Raw genomic sequence first — 25,460 nt, 5'->3', positions numbered from 1 at the left:
GGCCGAAGGGAAAAGAATGAGTATTTATTCATCGCTTGGGATTTATTAGAATTGTTATCTTCGCCAATATTCGAGCTATGTTTGTTCACAGACATTTAGTAAACTTTAATTGGTTATATCGGTTTAGTATTTACCTATCTACCTCTACGTACTAAGACGTATCTACTTCCTACGTTTTACTAGTTTAACCTAGAATCAGATTGTTAGCTTCATCCTAATAGAATGTAAAGGCCTGGTTCGATACTCATATTCTTAATAACTATAATAATCAAGTTAGTTAGTTTTTCCACAAAGCCTTACATCAAGTAAGTAATGTGTGAGTGATGTAAGTATATAAATATAGGGTTAGGGAAAAATAAACAAAAGATTTTTCTTGGAATTTTGTTATATTTGAAAAAATATACAAAGAATTAATGTTATAATTAATTTGTTCTGTACAATTTAAACATATTTAATTAAGAATACTAATAAATGCGTTACACAAAATGATTACTAAACCAGTTTCAAATACATCATTATGCAGGTATGTGTCGAAATTATGAAAATACAACCCGTATCTAACTTTTAGTTTACTGCAAACAATTTCAATGTAGAACTTGGATATTTTATGAGATATTATATACAACATTAACGATCAATTACTTATTGATTCAGTATTTTAAAGTCCCGTTGAGAGACTTGCGGCACATCAGAGCGATTAAAACATTACACATTTAGTTTCAAGTAGCAAATATTACTTTAGTAAAATCCACCACATCGCACTCACGAAGAGGTAACAACAGATTGTCTTATATAACTTAGTATACATAATATAGTAAATATTTCATATTACATTTATTACATACGATACACAAGTAAGTATATTACACACAAACTTTCCATGTAGTTGACTTTACTGTGGTTTATAATCAATATCATCTGTGCCTGCATCAGATGACGAGATAGCTACCTACTGGGACGAGTTAGTTTCATCGAAACGTTGCTAGCCGTGTTTGGTTTTATATCTTATCGATCATTTCAGTGTTTCCAACATTCACTATCGAACCTATATACTAGCCAGCAGTCTTACTTACACTTATAATACTCGTAAATCAAAAGTCGTGTCTTCGTTTTCCAACTAAAACATCGATCAGATATAAACAGTTTTCGACATTACTGTCGTATTAATAACTTTATTGATTGTAGAGTGAGACGTTGGAGTCTGCGACGCTCCCATCAACAAAGCACTCGTAATAGTGTCGTGGGGTCGTGCCATGGTACCCTACTCAGTACACACCCTGCATTCACTTGAGGTAAAACATTCCATTATAATTAACAGAAGGCATGGCACAACTATTTAAGGCAGTTGAGTTTAGTCTTTGTCGAATATCTTAAACGACTTCGGATTTTTTGGACGCAAGCTTATTGTCAAAATCGGATTTTATGTTTTCAGTCTTTGCAATCCGAATATGTATTGGATGGAGTTATTTGATGTCATGTACCTATCAACGTAATCCAGTAAAACAGTCATGGTATTCCTATTTAATTTAAATGTGTATAAAATTTTATAAAAACGTATTTTAAAGTAAAAAATGTTGTATAATTATAGGTACTCCCATTATTATGGTGCAACGTTCAGCCCGGTCAACTCTCTATAGACGACTCAATAGCTTATTAAACTATTAGTTAGCGATGTTTATCTTATTACTATAAATTTTGAACTTAGCACGAAGGAATGCAAGATTTTAAGCAATGAATCTAATGATACAGGCCAGCTTCTATGAGTAAAGCAGTTGAGTGTTGACATAGCCGTGTACAGACCAGCGAGCAAAGACAGGGTTTGTGCATACAGCCACAGTGGTGCCCAGACTACAGTTACGTTTAGAATAAAACTTTCACTTTAACTTGATTCTCGTAATGTTTTATTATATGTAAAATTATTAGTTAGCAGAGCCTGTCTTAAAGGAAAAAGGATCAGAAATCATTATGGCAGATGTAAGTAACTGTAGAAAAGGCACCATTACCGAGGCGATACAACTACGCAATCTAATTTATGTTTTTAAACTTCAAGACGGCACAGGAAAGACATGAATTATATTTTGTTATGAAGAACCATAATTAGCATTCTTTATTATGTAACTAAAATATAAACGTGTGCTGTATCGTGACCTACGCTGTCTCAGCTCAACAGTAAGTTTCGTGAATTAATCCAAGCAATAAAAAACTGCAATTTATTTTTAAATTATTAAATCTAGTCAGGTATTCGAAGCTTAATTTAATAGCTAATTACCTACATTAGGACCGAGGTCTGTTGTAGTTATTTATTAAAATATATAAAAAAAACAATTTACAAAGAATATAAAAATATCAAATGAAGATATACAAAGGTGGAAATATAACCAAGACATTTGGCTAAAACTAATATTTCTTTCTCTATGATTACTTGTATAATTATTTACTTCACACAATAATGTATACTTGTATATTATTCGCTAATGCACTCAATTATTTTACCGCCATTGCATTATTGAATTGTTTAGAGGAAATAAATGAGACACGATATAATCACAGCCTAAACATAATAATAACGTTTACAGATGGTACAGTGAGATCAGACACATTGGAGTTCTGTATATTTTTCATTCTGTCCCTCCTACGCGCCGCTCTGTCTATGCTACCAAGCTAAATTTTGATTGAGTCTATCATGTGACAATAAAATAATGTATACATTTCACTATTTATCGTAAAATAATGCAAAATAAAGTTGCGAGGCACGACATAAGTAAGCACTGCCTGTACCAGTTGAAAGCCAGTGCAGATTAACTATAGCGATTAATGTAATACTAATATTATTAACAGAATAGTTACACAGAATTCAACACGATGAGAAATGATTACTTCCTATGGCACAAACAAGGAATATTTCGATTTCAGCAACAATTCCTACGACGTCACTTAAGTTGATGTATTTCATGTATGGGCGCGGCATTGGACACGATACGATGGCGTTCTTGCCGTCTGGCTGCTCATCACAACCCGCAAATGTAAACAACTATCTAGCTATTTAGGAAATAATTATTTTTTAAGAATTGATTAATGAGAAAACGTCGCCGTCTGCAATAAAACGAACGATTCTGTCCAGATAACTAGTAAAATTGGATTCATTATATAAGAGGGTGCGAGTTTGAAGCCGCCATCGTAACGTTCTACTATTTCGACTTGAATCTACAGTTGTAGTGATACGGTCATACGATGTCTGTGTCTAAAACAAGACAAATTATGCCTATAATCCTACTTAACTATAAATCGATTCGTTACGAAGCTCTTCACGTACAGAATAGCCTAAGATGTAAATATAATTTGGATAAGTGTAGGCTGAAGCGCCGTAAGCCCATAATATCGTTCCCGCGATCAATTTGACGATATAATAATATTAATTGGCTATTAATTATCTATTCTATTCCTATATTTTATGTAGACTGCCCCGAGGTTCACACAACATACAATAATTAACTAGGAACATAATATAAAATTGACAAAACTCCAACTCATGCAATAAGTAAATATATTTTGCAAGTTCACAAACAACGCGGCAACGTCTCTGTGTACCGACAGTAAGTACACGCAATACCTGTACAAAGTAGCTCGCCAACCTATACATAACGCCCTTAACGTTCTCCTTACATTTATAACTATATTTGACTAACTGGTGAATACACTTCACTTCAGCTCTGATTGATAGTGAACTTGCAAAACTGCCAACCTACATACCTTAGTATACCTTTTCAAAATAGCACCCCGTTCTGATTACTATACATTTTACTGTTTATAACTGCCTTCAAAATTATAACAAATATCGAATTTGGTCACTTAATGCAAAATTAATAGTATTTTGCATATTGTCTTTAAACACATTTTTTCAACTCTTCAACTAAATATGTCACTTTTTGCCTAACTCCAGAGAGCTTAGTTTTATTACAAGTAAGTCCAATATTATCTACGGTACCCGCGATTTTCAATTTGCGGAATATGAGACATCAAATAAGTATTCGTAGCTATAAGTAACAGCGTACCAACATAAATGCTTTTATAAATATCTAATTCTGGTACGTCGCCTTTTACAATCATATATTATATAGTATATAAAATGGTATATGACCCGTAGCGAGCGATGCCTGCTCACATAGTAGGCTGTACTGTTGACGGGTGTGGATGTGTGGAGAGGTGCGTGGACTCGCTGCGGCGCGGCGGCGCGGGCGGAGGCCGCTTCTTTATAGGCTTTGGCTCTTCGCGACGAGGCTGCGGCTCGCGACCAAATACGTTCTCATAGAACGGGTCTTCTACTCCCCCTCCGTAGTGCTCCTGCACCCACATCGATACACTCGTCTCTTTGTAGTCTTCTGATAAAGGATATTCTCGAAATCCTAGAACTTCATGTGGTGTGGTCGCGGGTTCCAATTTACATTTCTGAGCGACCTGCCATTTCTTCCTCATCACTCTTTGCAAGTCCCTTAGAAACTCTTTTGGGGGATTGCTGTTAGAATCGGCTAATTTCTTTGGTGACGTTAAACGCGTGCTCTCGTTGCGTTTAGGTGGCGGAGGCTTACGAGGCGACGATGGAGGTTGCTCTTTCAAATTGAAAGATATTTTCTTAGTTTTCTTACTATCGGAACATGTTGGAAGATCGTCAGCAAAGTTAACCTTCTTAATGGATCCAGTGCGCTCTTTAACGGGTTCATTGGTTAACTTCTTCTGAATAGAGGGACTTCCGTTGCTCAGTTTCTTTGTCTGGAGTTCAGCAAGACATGCGCCGTAGGCTACATTTTGTTGGCCATAGATACTTTTATCTGAATGCAGTGACGACGTTCGAGATGCTTCAGAGTTGACACTATCGAGTGAAGGCTGCCTCGGAAAAGTGCGACTGGGTTCAGTACTTCGGACGGTCACTCGCGATTGACCGGCACGTGAAGCTTGCTCAATTTGCTGAGCTGTAAGTTGGTTGACAATATCATGGACTCGGCCAGCGGCGTTGTTGGCTTCTAACGTATGTTCCGGTGGTGGTGGAGGTAAGCTAAGTTGTGAGCCGGTGAGATCTTCAATAGGCTCAAGCGGCGGGGGCGGCGGCGGTGGTAGTGAGTCGAGACTGAGAGTGGAGCTGAACATACCGTCCGGTATATCTTCATTAGGTGGCGGAGGCGGCGGAAGATCTTCCACGATGTTCGTGTTCTGCGGCCTTTGAACTTTGTCATAGATGCTGGTGTAGCCGTACAATGCTGAGCCACTGTCGGCGCTGTTGCGATACAAGCTGTCCCGGGGAATGGTCTCGTAGTGTCCGTAGGTGGGAGACGGGGGTAGATCGTGACGGACGGGACTTCCAGCGGCACTTAGGCGTGTGTTGGTAGTTGTACCGTATACCAAGGTTTCGGAAGAGTCTGTAAATATAGAGATAGTATCTATAAATACAAATAAATCATTGAATAAATGACCGATTCACATAAGTTGTTCATGGCTGATAGACTACTTACCGATGGTATGATGGCGTTTTAGCGTGGAGTCTTCAGTCCGGGAGGAGCGTGGTCTCCGCGTGAGTGTGCCCGAGTCCCCGCCCCCCTCATCCTCCACTCCGCACTCGCCTCCTTTCTCGACCATCTCTTTCAGCTGCCTGGTCATCCACGTTAACGGAATGTTCGGTTTCATCGAAGGCTTCCTTTTAATTGTACCTGAAAATATAAATAAGATATTCATAGTACATAAGTCGATTATTAGGTATTAAGAAAATCAAAATACAAATATGATACTATTAAATATGTTAACTAAGTATAAGGATAACTAAAAGTATAATATTTACCCATAGGAAATTCGCAGTCGAATGCGCTTTCGGAAGCGGTGCCGCCATCGGAGAGGCATCCGCTCGAACTGGACGACGACGCGCGGGAGTGTCTGTGTAAGTCAATAGTCATCATCGGTTTTGTTTACAAACAAATCTACATATAATATTAATAGTAACAACATACAGTACGAATGGATTGTCATAATATCAAAATTCGCATACATATAAGGGAATAACAAAACAATAAATATTACATATTATTATTATACGCTAGCATTATGTTTATAAGTAAGTACTTATAATACATACTATATTAAACATGATTACAACTACATTCGCAAATAATGAGAAATTAACAGAACAAGCAAACGCTAGGCTCGGTGTAACATAAAATACAGGAATAAAAATAGGAAACACACATTTATATAATATGATAGAATCAGTGGTACCAACCTTCCGCTGCTGACGTCAGAGTTGGCGACGCTGACGTTGCTAGACGTGGACTGTGCAGGACTGCTAATGCCCACTACAGCGTTACCGTTGGTCTTAGTCGGAATAGATGTAATCTAGTTTAAAACAAACGACAATTAGATTTTCCACCGTTGCTATTGGTTTAAAAAATGATAAATCCAACTTCAGGCATTATACAAGACACTTACGGAACATGATCGCGCATGAGCGAGGTGATCCAAGTCTTCCTGGGTGAGCTCTTCCACCAGTGACCGATAGTTCTCTAGCAGCTGCCGCCCATGCTATTAGAAAATTTCAACGTAGTTAGAAGTAGCCATGAGGTAATAGGAACGAACTTTTTGTAGTTCTTTTTATCTATACTAATATTATAAAGCTGAAGAGTTTTTTTGTTTGTTTGTTTGTTTGAACGCGCTAATCTCAGGAACTACTGGTCCGATTTGAAAAATTATTTCAGTGTTAGATAGACCATTTATCGAGGAAGGCTTTAGGCTATATAACATCACGCTACGGTCATTAGGAGCGGAGTAGCAACGAAAAATGTTACAAAAACGGGGATTTTTTTTTCATTCTTTCTTATGTGACGCAAGCGAAGTTGCGCGGGTCAGCTAGTTAATAATATTTCTTACCTTAGCAATGCGCATCGCAGTGACCCATCTTTCAAGAGTTCGCTGGTCTTCAGCGCACAGGAACTTAATAAACTTAACACTCTTTGGTTGTTGCAGCCTCGGGTGCTTGATGGCGAAGCAGTAGTCTGTGGGAGACTTGTATTTCTTCTTCCAGTTCAGCCCTATATAAACTTCGTTAGTGTCAAACGTTGCCAGACACACTAGCTCTTTCAACGTTTTCACCTTGTCCTTCGGCGAGTAGTAGAGACCTAAATAAGTAACAAATGAAACACAAATAAGTACCAGGATCAGTCTTTACGACAAAATATCAAACTCGCATTTGCCAAGTCGCATTAGCTTAAATTAAGTGTGGCCACACGACACAGCGTTTTACTTAATTCTACTAACCGGAAGGTCGTAAGACACAATATATTTTCTTCCATCCCTTTTTGGCATCATTTTTCAGATAAAGAGGTCCCTCCATCGGTGGCACAGGATGACCGGACACTGAGGGCATGGTGCTGATAGTGCCTCCACTTTGACCGAAGAACTCCTCGATGATAACCTGCCTCGAGTGCTCGTCGTGCTCGCTAGACCAACCTATTTAATAAAAGAGCTTTAGTAGTGACACAGCTGCTTTGCTTGTGCAAAAGCGTACGTGACTGCTAATAACGAGAGCCCGGGTTCAATTTCCGGAACGGACAGATGTATAGGATTTTCGGTTAAGGAATATTAAATAGCGGTGAAGGTTGGTAATCTGCTAGGTAAATGCCCGTGGAGTTATAATAAATATTACACTCCGAACTGGGGTAAGAAAGACTCATGTTTGTTCACATCTTTCAATTAAAAAGGAGTCATTAAAACAATGTAATAGTTAACGATGTTAAAAAATAAACTTGTGTAGTTCTTATTTACCTCTGTCATCTTCGGTTAGAAGAAACTTTTCTGGTGTTTGGAACAGGGATATTTTGTCAGTCCGTTCAGCAAACAGAATTTTATTTTTTGATTCTCTTGTCCACAGCATTAAATTATCGACTAGCATTTCGTGGTCTTCATATACGCGTTCTGTAATAAAAAAACACTTTGTAGGAAGTCGATTCAATAGAGAAATGTTTAGTTATAATGTAGTGGATTATTTGATAATAGTTATTTACCCATGTGAAGATCAGGTAAGTGTTCCACTATAGCCCACTTTGGTTCCATAATGACGTGGTTCTTGTCTGCTAAAAGTCTTGCGACATATCCGCAGGTCATTTTTTCGTCAACCAGTAGGCTTTTTGACGATCCATCCATGGAAAAAGCTTTGATGAATAGCTTCTTTATGTTCGCCTCGCGCATACGTTCCAAAGCCAATTTTATTTTATCAGCCTTTTGTTGGAAACTCGCGTCCTGTGACAATTGTACACTTAATTTAACAAACATTCTAACTTTTTATACAAAAATCTATGAAGAGATATGATTACATGTTTACCTTTTGTGTTTGCTGTAGATTTAGCTTCAACGTTTTGCATTTCGTACTGGTGCTGCTCGAAGCAGAAGATTCGCTAGACAGCATTGACACCTGAAAACATTTACGCGCTTTAAGTACGAAATTCTATATGTTATTAAATTGTGCTGTAGCGTACTTGTTTATATTGCACTTACAGTATCGCTAAAGGCGGAGTCATTGTCCGGGGAATCAGTGCGCGCGATACTGGAAGCGCCATCGCTGCACTCCTTATCTTGTCTTTGAGAGACCTCGCCTACACTTACACCGTCTGCTCGTGATTTTGACGATGTTGATAATGCTGTAACCGTATTGCGTACTATTAATACACTTCCTGTCAATAAGTAAGTACATGTTAGGTCAAGTATTGTTTTTGCTCTTACCGGACGAGACTCTTGATATTTCTTCATCGTACTCCGAGTCGAGGGCACAGAGCTCCCCCAGTATAGCATCGAGATCAGCATCCTGTGTCTCCTCAAGGTTTGCCATCGAGAACCTGTATGTATCAATGCGTGGAGCCACTATCTCTAGCGGCCTTAACGCCGTTGACGCTTCATTTGAAGTGTTCAGACCCTGGAATATTACAAATGTATCTAGTAAACTATTTTCGTTTGTACCTGATGCTAAAAATGGAATCTTATATTTAATTAGTATTTCATATACACCTCGTAAATTACAACTACATTTGTCAGGAAGTCTTTATCTAATCCTGAGCCTTAAATAAGTACGAGCCATAAGTGACAACTGGATACCGTGAATATAAATTAAGATCCTTATTTGATTAGAAATTAATTATTCACGCACATACAAGTTGACATCCCAAAACATAGTTGGGAATGCATTGTCTTTAAACAATGAACTTGCTAAGTTCTATGTTTATATTTGTACACTGTTAACTATATTGTGTTGAGTGATTACTATGCTATTATAAATTAATATTTATTATGTGTAGTAACCGCATTATAGCTATCTTTTACAAATTATTTATATTATTGTTATATTTGTGGTGATCGTGTGTGCCTCTCTGATATTATTTTATAGTAAATATGTGTAACATCTACGGAAATACAGTAAACCACAATCAACGCAGGCTTGTTTGTGGTTTTATTTAACCTCAAGAAATATTAGTGGAACATTGTAATCAACAATGCACAGTAATTACGTACCGATGACACTTCGAAACTTTGTTCCATGTTTTTATTTTCTGTGGGCGAGTTATTTACACTTCTTGTTTTCCCGCTCGCTAGTCGAAAACTTCTGTTAAGAGTTGACAGAAACCCTCCGCGCTGCCACTTACTCGATTCGTTTAGTTGCACATCCATCATTTCGTTTACATCGCAACGCGCAATGACTCACAGAACACCACTTCACACTATTAGCAAAGCGTGCCAAAAGGCCGGCGCTTTGTCACGCGGACACCCGACCATGCTTCTACTGCACTAGCGTCATTCACTTCACCGTATGCAACTATTCTCATTTAAAACGATGTATTTTATAAATACAGCAGTTCGTACAAATTTAAATTAAGTTAAATGCAAGTATGCGCACTTAAATATGGTATGTACGCAAACGAGTTTTGTTATTCCACACTTCCACAGTACGGAGCCTGCGCGGAACTGCACCACAACTAAACCGCACTACAGTTAGGTATATCTCGCGCGGAGTACTGACCTCGCCCATTCACTTCTTCCAAAATAATGTTTTCCCGCAAGACATCGAAATATATTTTTTAAGAAATCATCAAACAAAGGACACTCGCCAAGTTAACAGACGGAACGCGTAAGTCGTACGCGGGCACGACCACAACTAGGCAGCGTAGAGCAAAGTGAAGTGAGTAGTATTACAAAATGAAGCATGAGCGCGGAGTCGGCCGCGGCCGGTCGCACAGGCAGGCACAGCGCAGGGGGGAGGCAAGTAGACAAGCGGCAACCGTGTTTTGTGACTTGCGCACGTGTGCGGGGCCCGGTACGTTACGTTGTTTGATTCCAGAATGACGGGACGAGCGGCGTGCGTTAGTGTGCGTGCTAGTCCCCTCTGCTATAACCCTCGAGCGCGGGGCGCTGAGCTTTGCCTGCCGCCCGGTGGTTCCGCGTAGCTTTGCGCTCCGCTCCCCGCTCCGCCTATCGCTCCGCTCGACGCTCGACGCCCGCACCTACAGCCGCATCGAACAGTCCTACATTGCCCTACACGCCCCCACGCCTCCGCCACACAGATTTGGACTTATTCACCCGACTATACCTTGTGTATTTCTCGATAGTCTTTTAATCGAAAAATAACTCCTAAATAAATAGTTAACGGTATAATAAAAAACAACAAAGCAAGTATTACTGAGAGAAAGTTGAGTGCAACTGAATATAAATCTAGATCAATATTAATGTCGAACGCCTACATATTAACTCTAAGTCCAATCAAACTTAGAACTAAGACTATAAATAACTTAACATTAACATTTTTAGATGTTGGGACTTGGGTATTATTCCGCACGTGACAATGAGGGAACAATTGGTCGGATGACCTAGTTTTTCTTGTCCTACTTTCATACCGCACCCCCTACTTACACCATAAATGTGACCTATATACCCATTAGGTTGGTGAAAATAATCACAGTTACAATAATTTGCCCATAAATTTAATACAATAACATACAGAAAGGTGCAAGCATGACAATATTAAATGGTATTCTAGAACAGATTCTATAATTATCCTTCTGGTTGTTGAATGAGCAATGACTTTTTTTACAATACGGGACTCTACTAGAAATCGTACCAAAAAGATGGACAAAAAATGGGAAACAGGTGTTGAGTACGAGACACCTGCTCGTGCGGAGAGCCGGAGACCAATACACGCGACAGATGTTCGGGATACACATTTTATCGATCTCCGCCTTACTGTAGCTGATAATCATCAGTAATAATGCGAATACCATTATTCACTCTTACAATATTTTTGTTTGTCCAGAGTTAAACGAAACGTGATAAGAATGCTATAATTACTTGGTGTTGAACAGAGCCTTAACAATGGCTTCAACATTCTTAATATTCTGCAAGTTTTGTAACTTATCTTAAACAAAACAGGCATGTACTTATTTTATATGTTTCAGATGAAATTTTCAATTACAAGAAGCGATTTTTAACTCTTATCCATAGTCTCAATTTGCGTTTTGCAATTATTATATGGGGGTAATTTTCTTATGCCGAATTTACAATGGCCAGGATATGAATTAAAACTATATTCAGTCATCTGACGATTTTATCAAAATGGGTCGTTTAATTAGCATCAAAAGACTAACGAAAGACGAGATTAAATGGGGATGCTGTATTAATAAGTGTGGCAGAAAGCAACAGTAATCATGTCATGAAAAGGTTAATAAAGAACCAGTTAAAGGTCTGTTGAAAATCAAGTTATCGCGTGTAAGTATTGCTTCGTATTCGAGATGTTAACACGGGGCACAAGGCGCTGGACCAATGCAAAATCTTGGTAAAAGCGCATGTGGCAGCGCACCTGTCCCACGCGGCGCGGTGTGCTCGCCCGCGCACCCGCGCCTCGACCGCGCCGCGCCCGCGCCGGCTGCAACACACACGTGTTCCATTTGTGGTCCAGCATCAATCATCCCTTTATAAACTCTACCTTTTCCTTTTTATTTATTTAATTATCTAATTAAGGTATATGTTTCGACTAAGTAAGTATACGAATCGGTTTCCAGATGCCACTATTAACGGCTCGATAAAGATTAGCGTGCTTAAAATGTTAGGCAACGTGGCGTTATCTGAAAGGGCGTTAATGATAAATATCAGACGTATGTAGGTGGTGAGGTGTGCAAGTAACAGCATTGCAGCATAATATGTATATTGTATACCGCGGTAAGTACAGTCAGTTCGCCGAGCCACTCGTTGAGTAAGGCCTCGGGGTCGTCGGCAGCGGCGCCCGCGCCTGCTTCCTCTACCAGCGCCATCTGAAACAGAACAGACACATATCACTAAGTGCTTTAATATTATTGTAGTTTGCCTAAGATATACTTACACATCTACATGTATAAAAGTGCAAGCCCCGAATCGGGCGTGAAAGCCCACTTTAAAACTTTTGTGTCAAAAGTTTTCACTTCACTATTTTAGTACCTAAATCGATTACTTAAACTTAGGTCTCAAATAAAAGTTTATTTTTAGTTTTTGTTCAGCGAGTTAGTGGCTAACATGAGTGTCTACGACAGCGGTGGACTCTGTAGGTACCTACATCAAGCATATAGTGACAGAGTGCCAGATGTTTCAAAATTGTCAATTGTCATGAGTGGCAGAGTGGCAGGCACACGACAACCCGCTTTATTATGTCAGTCAGCAGATGCAAACTTTTTAATTTTGAATGTGTTTGCTAACGAACACTGCTCGCTAGTCTGATTTTTTTTTCTTAAACTGTACAAATTGGATGAAGTGCATTGTGTACCGTAAAATTCGTTTTTAATATTAGTTTAAGGCAGTTCGCGCGGCCGTATTTTGTTGCGTTTTCTGCTGTATTATACGACTGCTATATAACACACAAATAAGTACAAATTTTTGAACATTATTGAATCAATGAAAGTTTAAGTGAAGCTTCTAACATACACCAACAAATTTACACGATCCAAAAGTTTTGAAACACAATACTTAAATACTTATATTACTAACTGTCTTAAAACTTAAAACAGAGCTGTTATTTGTCCATTTAGGAACAATAAGTTGGGGTTTTACATTGTTCCGGGAATCTGTCGGTTGCAGGGAGAAGTTACCTGTTACACCGTGTACAGTCTGTATACTGTATACTGAACAGCTAACGGATTAAAGTTGAGCACGAAAACTTACTTCTGTGTACTAAGTAGTCAGTTGAGTACTCTATTGTTTTAAAACTTTAGCGAATCAGGCCCCAAGCTGTTCTTTGTAACGATAAACTTTTCATATACTTAGTCTTTTTATGTGTATGAAAATTACGGGACTAGTGTATTTTTCAAGACTGAGTAAGCACTATGAGATTGTCCTTTATAAACAACTAATGGTTGATAACTTGAAGCATAGGTAAAGTAAGATGTCCTTTTTTATTTTGAACAGAGATCTAGGATACAGAATAAGCAGCTGTCATAATATAGAGCTAACCTACATAATAATATTTGAATGCAAGGCTTTTACATTTTGTTAAAACAGTATTATTATTAGGTAGAACGATAAATGCGAAAATTTTGTCAGGATTTTTTACCACTCTTTCATACAATAAAGTGGGAATGGATTTTGATAAAATTTGCCAAACATTTATACCAACGGTTTTAGAATAAAAGGATATAGGATCATGGCATATTCGCGTGTGGCACTTTTAATGAAAACCATCGTTATACCCATAGTCTTTATTATACTTGCATCCTTGTCGCACACAATGAATTAGTCGTGCTATCCTCCTCCCACAATTATAACCTTATTCACTGTCCATTTGCAATTTTGAGTTGTATGTTATTAAAATATCATCGAGTAGTGCTATAATGATGAAACTCGGCTGTCGTAAACATAGGGTTTTTTCCCCAATTCGCTTAAAAGAGAGCACAAAAAATATTTGTTGGCGTCATAATCGTCACCATCGCGACATGCAACTTTTGCATTATCGGGTCGCGTCGTGATCATTCTGTTTTCTTATTTTATTTAGTTATAATTATATTGATGCAATGTCACGAGTTGATTGCGTAACGAATGGTAGTCATTTGTCTGTCAAACAAAAAAGGTAGTCACACAAATTGTGAAGAAGTCATAAGAAGGTAAAGTTAAACTTTGCGGCTTTTGGTGCCTTATTCAATTTTCGATATTACTGATTCATCTGTATACTGTACCTATATCAAAAATATATTTGAGGTACCTATTGTATGTAAAGGTAGAAGGACAACATATAATAATATGTAAGAACGCTTGTGGGTCTATGCATAATTACTGTATAAGTAATGTTTAAATCCCGTGGTAAAATAACTAAGCTTGGTGATACCGTGTTCTCAACTGAGAGCGAACTGAAGCCGAAGGTTGTGTACCGTTGCAAAGCTTTGTCCAAAGTACTCCAAAGCTAGTTAATAATAAGAGCAGCATAGTACGGTAAGTAGGGCGTGCGATGGGCACGGCTCGACCGCTGCGCTGGGCATTATGTTTTTGTTATCACAACTTCCATAACCGGGAAGGAAAGTCCGATTGATGTAACGTCTTATGCAATAATAGCATATAAAAAATAATAGCAGTCTTAGTACTGGAGGGTGTATATGAGGACCTGCGAGGATTAATTTCCCTTTTAAATGTAAAAAATAATAAAAAGAAACTGAGTATATTTGCAGACATTCGGTTAATCTCCCCACTTTCACCCCTAAAACTATTAAACGGCTCAACCGATTTTCAACAAACATGTCTAAGAACACTCGCACATAAGTCGCCGTTAATACAAAAAAAAATACTAAATGTTAATCGCTGCATCCGTTCGGGACTGATGATGCCACAGACAGACAGACACACAGGCAAACACGTCAAACTTATAACACCCCTCACCTCTTCACTTTCACTTACTGAACTTCTACTCTTCAGTCCAAGCGGCTCCAAATCGAATTTAGGGGTCTGATATTAGGTTAGTGTACACTTGAATTACCAATAACATGCAACAACATAGTGGCCACACCAAAAGGGGTATCAGAACCACAATCGAGTTAGGCACAGGTTGTGTCGAATGCTCCCTCCTCCGTGTGAGTCTGCCGCTACCCTAATAGCTTCGAGCATCGCTTCACCCCACCCGGAAATCGAATCTGTAACCCATCTCAATTTGGAGGCGTGCATGCGGTCCTCGGGCGAGGAGACAATCTGTGCGCGTGGAGTGTGGTTTGTAATATCCGCTACAAATATGACAGAATACAAACCAATCAATTGCTTTACCGCAGAAAATGTACAGTTACATACAAATAATTATATGTTTAAGACAGATCATAAAGAGGTTCGCTTCCTTTGTTAGCCGCCATGCTCTCTGAATGTACGCAGACCTCAAAACTTATTTACCTTAAGAAAGTTTTAACACCACGATTTTTAATGTAGAAGTTTGGTATTCATTGAAATAGAGAAAAACTAAATTTCTTTCAGTACGATACTCAGTTGGTTTTAGTTTCTTAGAGCTTAGAGTGCTTTTTTCTTTTAGCTCAGAAGCAAATTTGCAAATGTTATACATAGGATCGGTCTTTTGTAATATAATCAACAGTTAAGCCCACGAAAACGTATGTATTAAATAATCAAATTGCTAGTTCAATACACACCCATCAATACGCAATTAATAGCGACACTGAAAGTGATTATTATAATATAATAACATATAAATATAGCTTCTAATAGCAAATTATTGGTTTGCGAGTTTGCTATACAATCTGCTGCGGTCAGAGCATAAACATAATGTATTGAGCGAACTTTCTCCTAAAATATATAGTCCCATATAGTTAGGGGAAAGTGTAGCAGTTGTTAAGATAAATTAAGTGCGTCAATTCTGAGTGCGCGCCCGTCAATAACAGTGATGCGGGCTACAAACACGCCGATACACGATTATGTATACGCACGTACGAATACCACGTCTGTGTATTTATTTACAAATAACTTTATACACGAGTGCACATGTTTAAAGAAAATGTTTAGTAAGTCAAGTTGAATGTGAATTTCCCATGTCGATATTGGAAACGAATTCACATATCACTTACTTAACCTATAAACAATTTTGCATCTGTGACACATAGCGCCTGATGCGTCCAATCTTAATAATATAATGTGTTTAACTCATATGATTTGAAATAAATTTAAATGTCAAAATTCATGTCGTTAATCATCCATACTAATATTATAAATGCGAAAGTAACTCTGTCTGTCTGTCTGTCTGTCTGTCTGTCTGTCTGTCTGTCTGTCTGCTACTCAATCACGCCTAAACTATTGAACGAATTTGCGTGAAATTTGGTATGGAGATACTTTGATATCCGAGAAAGGACATAGGCTACTTTTTACTCCGGGAAAATATCTAATTCCCACGGAAAACAGCGACAATCGGAAGAAACCGCTCCACCGCTTTGCGGTTGCACTGGCGCTTTCACTAGATGGCGCTACTGGCAATATTAAATCGCACTATCATTACGTTTTATGTCTTAGCTGGGTAAGCCTACGCTTTGGAGATTTTTAACCGAAATTTGATTATTATGCTACTTACGTTATTCTAATCAGTTGAGGTTATACTCTTTCGAATTGATATTAGTTTGAAATAGTTTCCACTAAATATTTCGTGTTAGTTATAATAAATTTGTTTGTATATTCTTTTAAGTAGTTTTAACTACATTATTTTCGTATTTAATGTTAATATTATACCCATTTAGTGGTATTTGGTAGAATTTCGTGTTAGTTTAATTGTATATTCTTTTAAGTAGTTATGAGTATTATATTATAGTATATGGTCACCCATCCTCGGAACAACCTCGGCAAGCGTAGCTTAACCTTAGAGATGGATGCACACGGTTGTTACTTAGCTACGAGGTTCTCTTATCTATACAAATAAAAGCTGAGTTTGTTTGAACGCGCTAATCTCAGGAACTACTGGCTCGAATTGAAAAAATATTTTTGTATTGACCATTTACCGAGGAAGGCTGTAAGCTATATAACATCACGCTTCGGCCAATAGGAGCGGATTAGCAACGAAAATTGTTACAAAAACGGGGAAAATTATGACCCATTCTCTCTCATGTGACGCAAGCGAAGTTGCGCGGGTCAGCTAGTTATCATATAAATTATAACTGCAGGACGCGCCTTAGATATGTTATTTGAACATTTACATTAATAGCATTTCTGCAAGAACTATTTTTAGCCTTCGATCAGCTTAATCATAACCATGAAATAGTATTTTCTATGATAATGCCAGGACATGGAACAATAGGTCATAATTCCTGTAGCTAAGCTCGGTTGTAATCAATAATAATGATTGTGAAAACAAGGAAATAGGTAGATTTAATTATGTTGAGTTACCCCGCAGCTGCGTCATTTCAAAATGTAACGAACAGCTGTGATGTCTATTATATAACAGTGCAGAGTGCCTGTAACCACGGGATCACGACTGCCGGAAATCTCTACACCATACAACATTAATAATATTATGTCAAATATCTAATTGTGTATAATATGCATTTTGATAAATTTAAATAAACCCCGAATTCACTTAAAGAAAACCAGAATGATGTTAGTCAATCAGAATGTATGAAACCACAAAATTTTAAAGTTACGACCGATAAAAAAAACTTTATAGTTTATTTAGTTTAAAGGTAAGATTGCGACAAATCTTGAACAATTTAGTTTGTTTAGTGTCCATGAATGTGTGTCCATGAAGTGCTAACTGATTAAAGAACAATCCACAGAAAGTGACTGAGGGAGTACTTCGGTAATGAGCAAAATAATTAAATAGATAAGTACTTAGTTTAACTTTGTGACGTGTCTGTCTAAAAATAGATCGTCCAAAAAATCTCGACCTTAAACTAAGTTAGTCATTTTTGTACCAATTGTATTTGTAGTGTTTGAAGGCTGTAAAGTGTTGCGCAGTTTGTCAATACAATTATATTACCTTGTCAACATGGACGAGTGTGTGTCGCTGCTGTTAGTGTTGTACGCCAGTACGGTTATGTCACAGGAAAGTCCTCGACACGGCTGGTAGGCGGAAAAAGTTTTCAAGTCAACAAACAATACAATCCAATTTCTTGAACGTTGCACTTAGTCGCGCCGGCCGCTGCACAATAATATCTCGAACAATAAACGCGGACCGTAGTGCAATTCGTTTCGCTCACAATCGCCCGCACAAACAAGCTTGCAGTCCAAAGTGCGATACACAAACGATATTGCATTATAGGCTGTATGTGTCCACCGAGCACTAGGTACTGAATGAATACGCTATGAGGCCGCGACGCTACCATCATCATTATATTAAAAACGAGAGTTACGTCACCGTATCACACGCACCACGCTATATGGAAAAGTAAGAAATTCTTCGCAGAAACGAGTTGTGGGTCACGTCGCTTATCAGTTATCATTGCACACTATGAATACACGCCTATTGTTCTTCACAGGCAAGCCGAGCGTGGTTCAGAGCGCACGGTCCGATTAGACGGGGCGGTGAAACACTCAAAAAGCTATTTAGTCCGTGAGCGACCGGTGGTATAATGTTCTTATTAGTTTTATAAATAGCGATGGCCAAAACGTGTATCGATCTCACCTTGTTTACTTCAACAGCATTGAGCCGATGACTGTTCTTCCGCCGAAAAGCTGGTTCATAGCGTGAATCATATCACATCCAAATCATTGTTAGTAGAACCGGATTAGTTGAGCGTCGTATAAACAAATATTACGAAAATACGTTATGATAAATAACAGTGTGCAGAACTGCGAATCGCGATAATTGTGTATCGTATCGTGAATTTGTAACGTATTCATCCGCATCGTCTCTCGTCTTAGCGCTGTACTCGGCGTGACTTAAATCAGTCAGTAATTAAAATAACTACTAATTGGACTTCGAGAGTTATGTGTGAAAGGCAACATTGCAATACAGGCAGCTAATTAGAATAAAATCTTAGAAGAATTAAGTCGTTTAATAGTTCAACGTTGATAAAAAAAGATTTGCAACAATTTTTATATTTCTAACAAGTTGATGCCTAATTTCCGGAAAAAGAAAGTATTGTAACTAAAAAAAAATATTTATCTCAGTTGAGCAGATTTAAGGATCACTTACATTTCGTGAACAATTAGACATACTTTGACTGTAAATGAGTAACTCTATTCAATATGAAATGTTGATCTTAGTAATTATAAATCAAACTTAATTTAAACAGCAATAGTTACACGTGAACAGGTTGTAGTGCACCGCAATCATCGCATCCCAATTAGCAAATTAAATGAGCCCAAAATTTCACACTGATGTGCCCACAATTATACGCCGTGTCTGCCGCTTTATTCAATTAACCAATGCTTCGATAATAATTACGAAGCAATTACGATACTTTCAAGCACTTTTCATATGTAAATCACGGCAGGGATGCGTAATCAATTTGCCGTTGTTGCGAAAAACAATTGCAGGACATTTTTGCATATGTTTTTTTTTTCTGTTTTTATAAGCGAATCTTCTGAATTGAGTTTTTTTAAAGAGTTTAAATAATCGTTGATCAGCGTTATGACGATCTAACCAAACAAGTTCTAATAAGACACCGTGCCTAGCAAAGGGGCAGTTAAATAACGTGTAACTAGGTAAGTAAGTACATATATGTTTTAATTATCAGGTAAATGTAATAGTATGTATATTAAATATTATTCGCATCGATTTAACGTCCTTTATTTTCGCTACGGAATCAATTAAAACGAATAAAGGTTTTAATAAAAACGTAAATTGGTTTTTTTATATTCATCTGGCCGTTCACACGTGGACGGTGAACTACGGTGATACGTTGTACGCCGGAGATTCGATCAATACGCACACTACGCGATGTTTTATACCTATGTACTTACGTTACGTTCATGTAGTAAGCGTAACTTTAACATTGATTCCAACTATGAATGACTGCACCCTGCCGACGAGCAAACGTTTTACAACCTGTCTGAAAAGTTTATGAATACCGCGACTGTAAAATTAACTGTGCCGAGTGTTTAATTCAAGAAATGTGGGAATCATAGTGCTCGATAGTTTTACTCGAGTAAGTAAATATCAATGTGTGGACCGCAAAACCCATAACTTGAAGGGAACTATCGTATAGAAGGTGACTAGATCGAGCTATGACTACGACTTACGACTCGATCGAGTAAAACTGTGGGTGAGAAAGAACATTATTATGTGGGTATATTCTAAAAAGATTCGCAATAAAAACCTAAAGTTTCTAATGAAATTATTGGTTTTTAATATACACATGTGCATGTCAGTCTGTAATGTTCATATCAAAACACTTTTTACAACTCATGATATTGAACGGGAGTTTGGAGTTTGACAACTAACTGCAACGTTGCCTCAGAATCTCGGGATCTGATTGCAATTAAATTACTTCTCCGTAATGTAATATCAAAACGATTCTATGTACATTTTATTATATTAATAATAGAGTAGTTAGTAACGACTTATATTACACAGTTACTAGAATAAACGAGAAAGAATTTGCTTACGTTATCTACGTCGGTACTTCAACATTCAGTAGGTAATGTTTACAGTTACACTTGCGTGTGGCCGCTGCAAAACACTGCAACTTGCAACAACAGTGAAATTCAAATCCTAGTCCGTTTAGAGCTAGTGTTATGTTATTGTAAAATAATAACACTCATATTATGCTGATATATTCCTATTGCCTGCGTCAAGTGAACATTGATATGGCTGTCACGTAGAGCCGCTACCTATGCCGAGATTTGATTACCAATGTCAAAACTCTTATATAATATCCCATCAACGCGTTATGAGCATTCTGTCGTATCAGTTATTATAAAAGCGAACATAAAAGTAAAGGTCAGTAGTCTCCGTACCGTTAATTATAAATCAAACTCTTTAATAAATCAAAAAACCATTCAGCCGAGATTGCAGTTATGATATCGGCGTAATGACGGCCGTAAGGTTTTCGGTCAAGAACACTTTATAAAGTCATCGACTATCGTTCTGTAGGAGGCTTGTAGACATGTTCATAGCAATTTCGTAATTGAGACATTTACGACAGCAAAAAACTGTTTCATGTTAAAAGTACTGGTGTAATATGTGTGAAATATAACCACCGCTCGCGGCCAACTCTTTTCCGATAAAATGTGTGTTCAAGTCGTAAAAATGCTTCGGTTAAACCCGTAAACTGCATAGAATGTAAACACCAAACATCGCGTATGGGCTGCATACCTCGTCATGCATTGGCGCAACGCTACGTTTTACTGCCTCCGAAATAGTTCTATTTAGTTCTACTTGTAAGTTTCAACTTGCTACTTCATCATGTTCACATCGAAAGTGGTGCTTTAAATGTTAAGCTCTACGATTTTACTGGTGCTCACTTGAATGCTCTATTAGTTTCCATGATAAATAATTATTTACTTTTGGTTGGTTGCATTGACAACATGTTGATAGAGTCCTTTGGGTAACATAGTAATACGGTGACCCTGTACTATGAACAACAAATAAAGCCCCTACATCTTAAATGATACGTGCGAAGCGTAGTTAAGTCAGTCAGGTAGAGGTGCGAGTTTAAAGACGGTCGGTACTTGTGGTGCTCGCCCTGCCCAAATATAGAGCAAATTCCAGTCTGTTGAGGCGACTATTAACATAGTCTCCCCTCTCTGGCGCAGAGCCGCGCGTGGCGCTGCCCGCATCAAACTGCGGCGCCGTGCTGACGATACTACACGGACGTTGGCCTCAACTACACTTATACACCACTACCAACACTAAAATAATCAACACTGCTAATTTATACTTGCTTTTCTAAACTATCATCCAAATAACACGGAACATAAAAGGGAAATGTGAACTGAGAAATTAGTCGCGTGATTGCGTCACCCCTCGATAACGTGGCGCGCCGGTACAACACTCGAATGTTTCAGAATAAAGGCGTTCTTGTAAGTATTTATTATCGCAACAATTTATTTGAATATAACACGCGGTTTACTAGTCATTAATGTTGCGAGACAATGGGCCCGTGTCCATAGTGTGATGTAGGTGCGAAAGCTTGGGCCGTGTTGTGCGCGTGACGACGCATATTTTAGACACTTCAGTAACGCCTCTGCCCTTACCGCGCTCGACACAACGTGTAGCAGAACAGACGCCTACTTACAAGTGAACACTGATGTGGCGGAAACCCAAGTCTGGAGAGCAGGGATTTTAGGCTTAAGTCGCAGTCAAACGCCACCAAGTTAAGTGTGCGATGCTAATGTAACCCACGTCCGAGTGGGAACACTGAACGATTCCGCTCCGCTCTATGGAGCAATGGCGCTCATATCTATAGGAACTCACTACTCAATATCACATCCAAAGATAAAATTTATTGTTTCTTTTTATGATCATGGCTCGTCGAGCACTTTACTATTGTTCTTCAGCAATTTTCATTTCTTTGATCGCCTATGAGTTTTGAATCAACAATTCAATCATTTTAGATTATTAGTCGAAAATGATATTACCTACCCGTTTGGTCATTATAAATAATGTACCTAATTATACTCCGTTCATTATAGAAATAGAAAGGAATACGTAGATTGAAACTTGATTTGTGATAGAGCACGATTTCTAGTTAAAATAATTTTCATTCAATAAACCGGTACAGATCGGGAAAGCCCGTGCAAATAGCAGCGGCATAGTATTAAGCAATCGAGTATTTATCGCTTCTGCGACGACATATTTTATAATGTCGGAGCACTGAATAACAAGGAATTTCATAACTCGGGGAGAGTGGGGTCTTAATTAAAATGAATTCCTCCGAGGAGCGAGTTGCGAGCGTAACGAGCCATTTGAGGCTATTAGTACAGAACAATTCATACGAGCACGCGAGCTTAAGCCACCCGCTACGACTGGCCACTGTTCGCGCCCCAACACCACGCACTCCACTCAGTATCAGTACTTATTACAGTGCGTGGTACGCTCAGGAGGACTTTCATTGTTACAATGATAAACTTATAATTCTCGTTATATTTAAGTGAGCATAATCGGGTCTGTTTTCGCTTTCACGAGCACACTCGCTCTGTTTCTATTTTAGATGAACTCGTGTGTGAATTCAGGATAGTAAGATCATCCGCTATTGCTTCCTGTTCCACAGTCGCTGTAATCTCCCCACGTGTGCGCGCCGCACGCCGCCGCACGGCGCGCCGCGCGCCGCACGACACCACGCACATGCACCTAGCTCTAAGTTTATTTCAGTGTAAACGAGATCCTGTAGCAATTTCAAATTAAATTGGCCAGTTATCTACCACGGCGCAGTCACCGCAGATAGACTCACTAAGAGCATTATTGACTCTACAATATCTAGCCAGTCCGTAGGAAATCCTTCATTGTTTGTTTACCGTTCACATTGAGCGTACAGCAAGTTGCACGATCGTTATATGACTCATATACGTGCGTTGCGCTCAATAATTAATATAAACGGGCCGTGCTAAATGGTCTGACACTAAAACGCTCAAAATATTGCATCTACTTCGGTCGAAGCTAACGAAATTCGTATTGTAGGTAACTACGCGTAATTCAGTCAATAGAGACTATTATAGTGCACGATGAGCTTAGCGCATGAAGTGCCTGCAGCGGCGAGTCTAACATTATTTTCCCCCATTTTAAGGGAGGTGAACCAACAAATTATTTAACTAAATGATGAACATCGATCCTGACCCCTCCTGCGGTGCCCTGTTTGTAGACCACTTGCACATGCACTTTAAACTATTACCGACCTATCATTTCAGCCAGCTATTGAAGGAGTTTTACAGACTTTTATATATTTATCAAATACTTCAGACGGCCCATTCAAGCTTGCTAGAGTATTTGTTGGAAGCGAACGAGTTGACAAATAGACTTAAATTTTCAAAGTACCGTCATATTAACGTTGCCTTATTTTTTGGTAGATTCTCAGGACGGAATTAGTAAATAAAATTGTAAACAAAGAGATGTCATTATAATAGAATTACACGTATTATTTATGTGAACTCAAGCAACGCAAACGTGTATGGTAATCTCTGAAAAAAATGTTACGTAATTTCAGGGGTTGATTTCGTGTTTATTGCCTCTGGGCTTATGGGGCTCGTAAACACAGACGGCGGACACAGTCATATCATACAAGTACATACAAATATAAGTTTATACTGCTGAATGTACCACAAATAATACGAATATGGATAAAACATACCAAACAAACGAGATATGAACCCAGTCTCGCGTAACGCACTTGAACACAGATGAATGTTTCAATATCAGTTCGAAAATATGCACTTAATTGGATTTTTTTATTTTTTGTTAACAATTAATGAAATTCTGATTCAAATTATATTAACGGTTGAACAGCACCAATAGTATATTTTTTATTTATTACAAAAATATGAACATATTTTTTAAACCGTTTTTAATACGTTAGTAAAAAGATATTGTTCTTTTTTGAAGCCAGTGTTTCATATTGCGTTGATAAATATTTGTTGCAAAGAGACCTTAGCCGATAGAAGACAACTGTTTCCTACTGTTACTTTCTGTAATTTCAAAGGAGTAAGGGCGTCCGTGAATGTCTTTGCAGAAAATATGGAGAAATGAAAATAATTATAAAAATAAAATAAGTACATATGTAAATAATTATATTATAAAATTAAAAACGGTAAAAAACAAATGTCTATGAACCGTTGCTTGTGATGTATAAATCTACTAATTTATTAATACGACTTATAATAAGTATTTTGTAGATGTTTCCATACTTTAATATTATTTTTTAATAATAATAATAGAAGAAACTGGAACAAAGTATGGAAATCCGATATCAAATCTCCATAGCTTTACGCTAGAAATCGAACGGAAGACGCTTGCAAAGCTCGAAAAAAAAAATTCAAGAGACAGAAGACACGTGCTAAATTCTAGTGATATTTTTATTTCCCCCTGTTATTGTAGGTGGTTGGTGCAACGAGCGAGGGTGGCGGGGTGGCGCGGCGGAGGGGGACGGCGAGGGAGGGCTCGGTGGGGTATTGATCGGTGCCGCCGGCTGCACCACCTGCCACTGCAACTCGGAAAATTCGCTTTTCTCACAATAAAACCGCTCGGCCAGTCGAGATCTGCCGATCTGATTTCTTAGATTGATTCACGATCCATCTGGCTGAACTCGTAACGCTAATTAAATGACGAGACGATGTCCGAGAGACGGTGCTCAACTGTATTATTCTCTGAGTGGAAACCGATGTTTGCTACGTATTCCCTTCAGCGAGATCTTTTCGAGCGAATTAAATTTAAACAAGTTATAAGTTTGAAAAGGTTTTCCAATCCATCGGACGAACTTGGGGATAAAGTGTTCACTGGCAAAACTGTAGTCTGATTAAGAGTACGTAAACAGATAAGTTTTGAATGTCCGTTTAAAGTTTGTATTTATTATTTTCAATTAATT

General features: G+C 38.2%; 1 protein-coding gene across 5 annotated transcripts in view; it reads right to left on the bottom strand.

Annotated features, from left to right (window-relative positions):
• Positions 1-373: 373 nt before the first annotated feature.
• pico (ras-associated and pleckstrin homology domains-containing protein pico) overlaps positions 374-25,460 on the bottom strand; it is a 58,156-nt gene continuing 33,069 nt past the window's right edge. Inside the window, exons 1-14 of one of the 5 annotated variants that reach the window (XM_076134342.1) lie at positions 17,978-18,282; positions 12,228-12,323; positions 8,755-8,944; positions 8,530-8,672; positions 8,357-8,446; positions 8,040-8,274; positions 7,801-7,950; positions 7,294-7,485; positions 6,907-7,154; positions 6,469-6,561; positions 6,263-6,375; positions 5,828-5,919; positions 5,505-5,699; positions 374-5,411 (exon numbers count right to left, since the gene is read on the bottom strand). In XM_076134342.1, coding sequence (XP_075990457.1) covers positions 4,159-5,411; positions 5,505-5,699; positions 5,828-5,919; positions 6,263-6,375; positions 6,469-6,561; positions 6,907-7,154; positions 7,294-7,485; positions 7,801-7,950; positions 8,040-8,274; positions 8,357-8,446; positions 8,530-8,672; positions 8,755-8,944; positions 12,228-12,323 — 3,090 coding nt within the window. In that variant the 5' untranslated portion in view covers positions 17,978-18,282 and the 3' untranslated portion in view covers positions 374-4,158. Of the gene's footprint in view, positions 5,412-5,504; positions 5,700-5,827; positions 5,920-6,262; positions 6,376-6,468; positions 6,562-6,906; positions 7,155-7,293; positions 7,486-7,800; positions 7,951-8,039; positions 8,275-8,356; positions 8,447-8,529; positions 8,673-8,754; positions 8,945-9,537; positions 10,610-12,227; positions 12,324-17,977; positions 18,283-25,460 lie in introns of those variants that run through there. The other 4 variants (XM_076134344.1, XM_076134341.1, XM_076134343.1 and 1 more) reach the window with 4 other exon arrangements.

This window comes from Anticarsia gemmatalis, chromosome Z (genome assembly GCF_050436995.1).
Source record: "Anticarsia gemmatalis isolate Benzon Research Colony breed Stoneville strain chromosome Z, ilAntGemm2 primary, whole genome shotgun sequence".
NCBI lineage: Eukaryota > Metazoa > Arthropoda > Insecta > Lepidoptera > Erebidae > Anticarsia > Anticarsia gemmatalis.
Note: the sequence above shows the minus strand (reverse complement) of the source record. Positions and strands in the feature narration are given on the sequence as shown.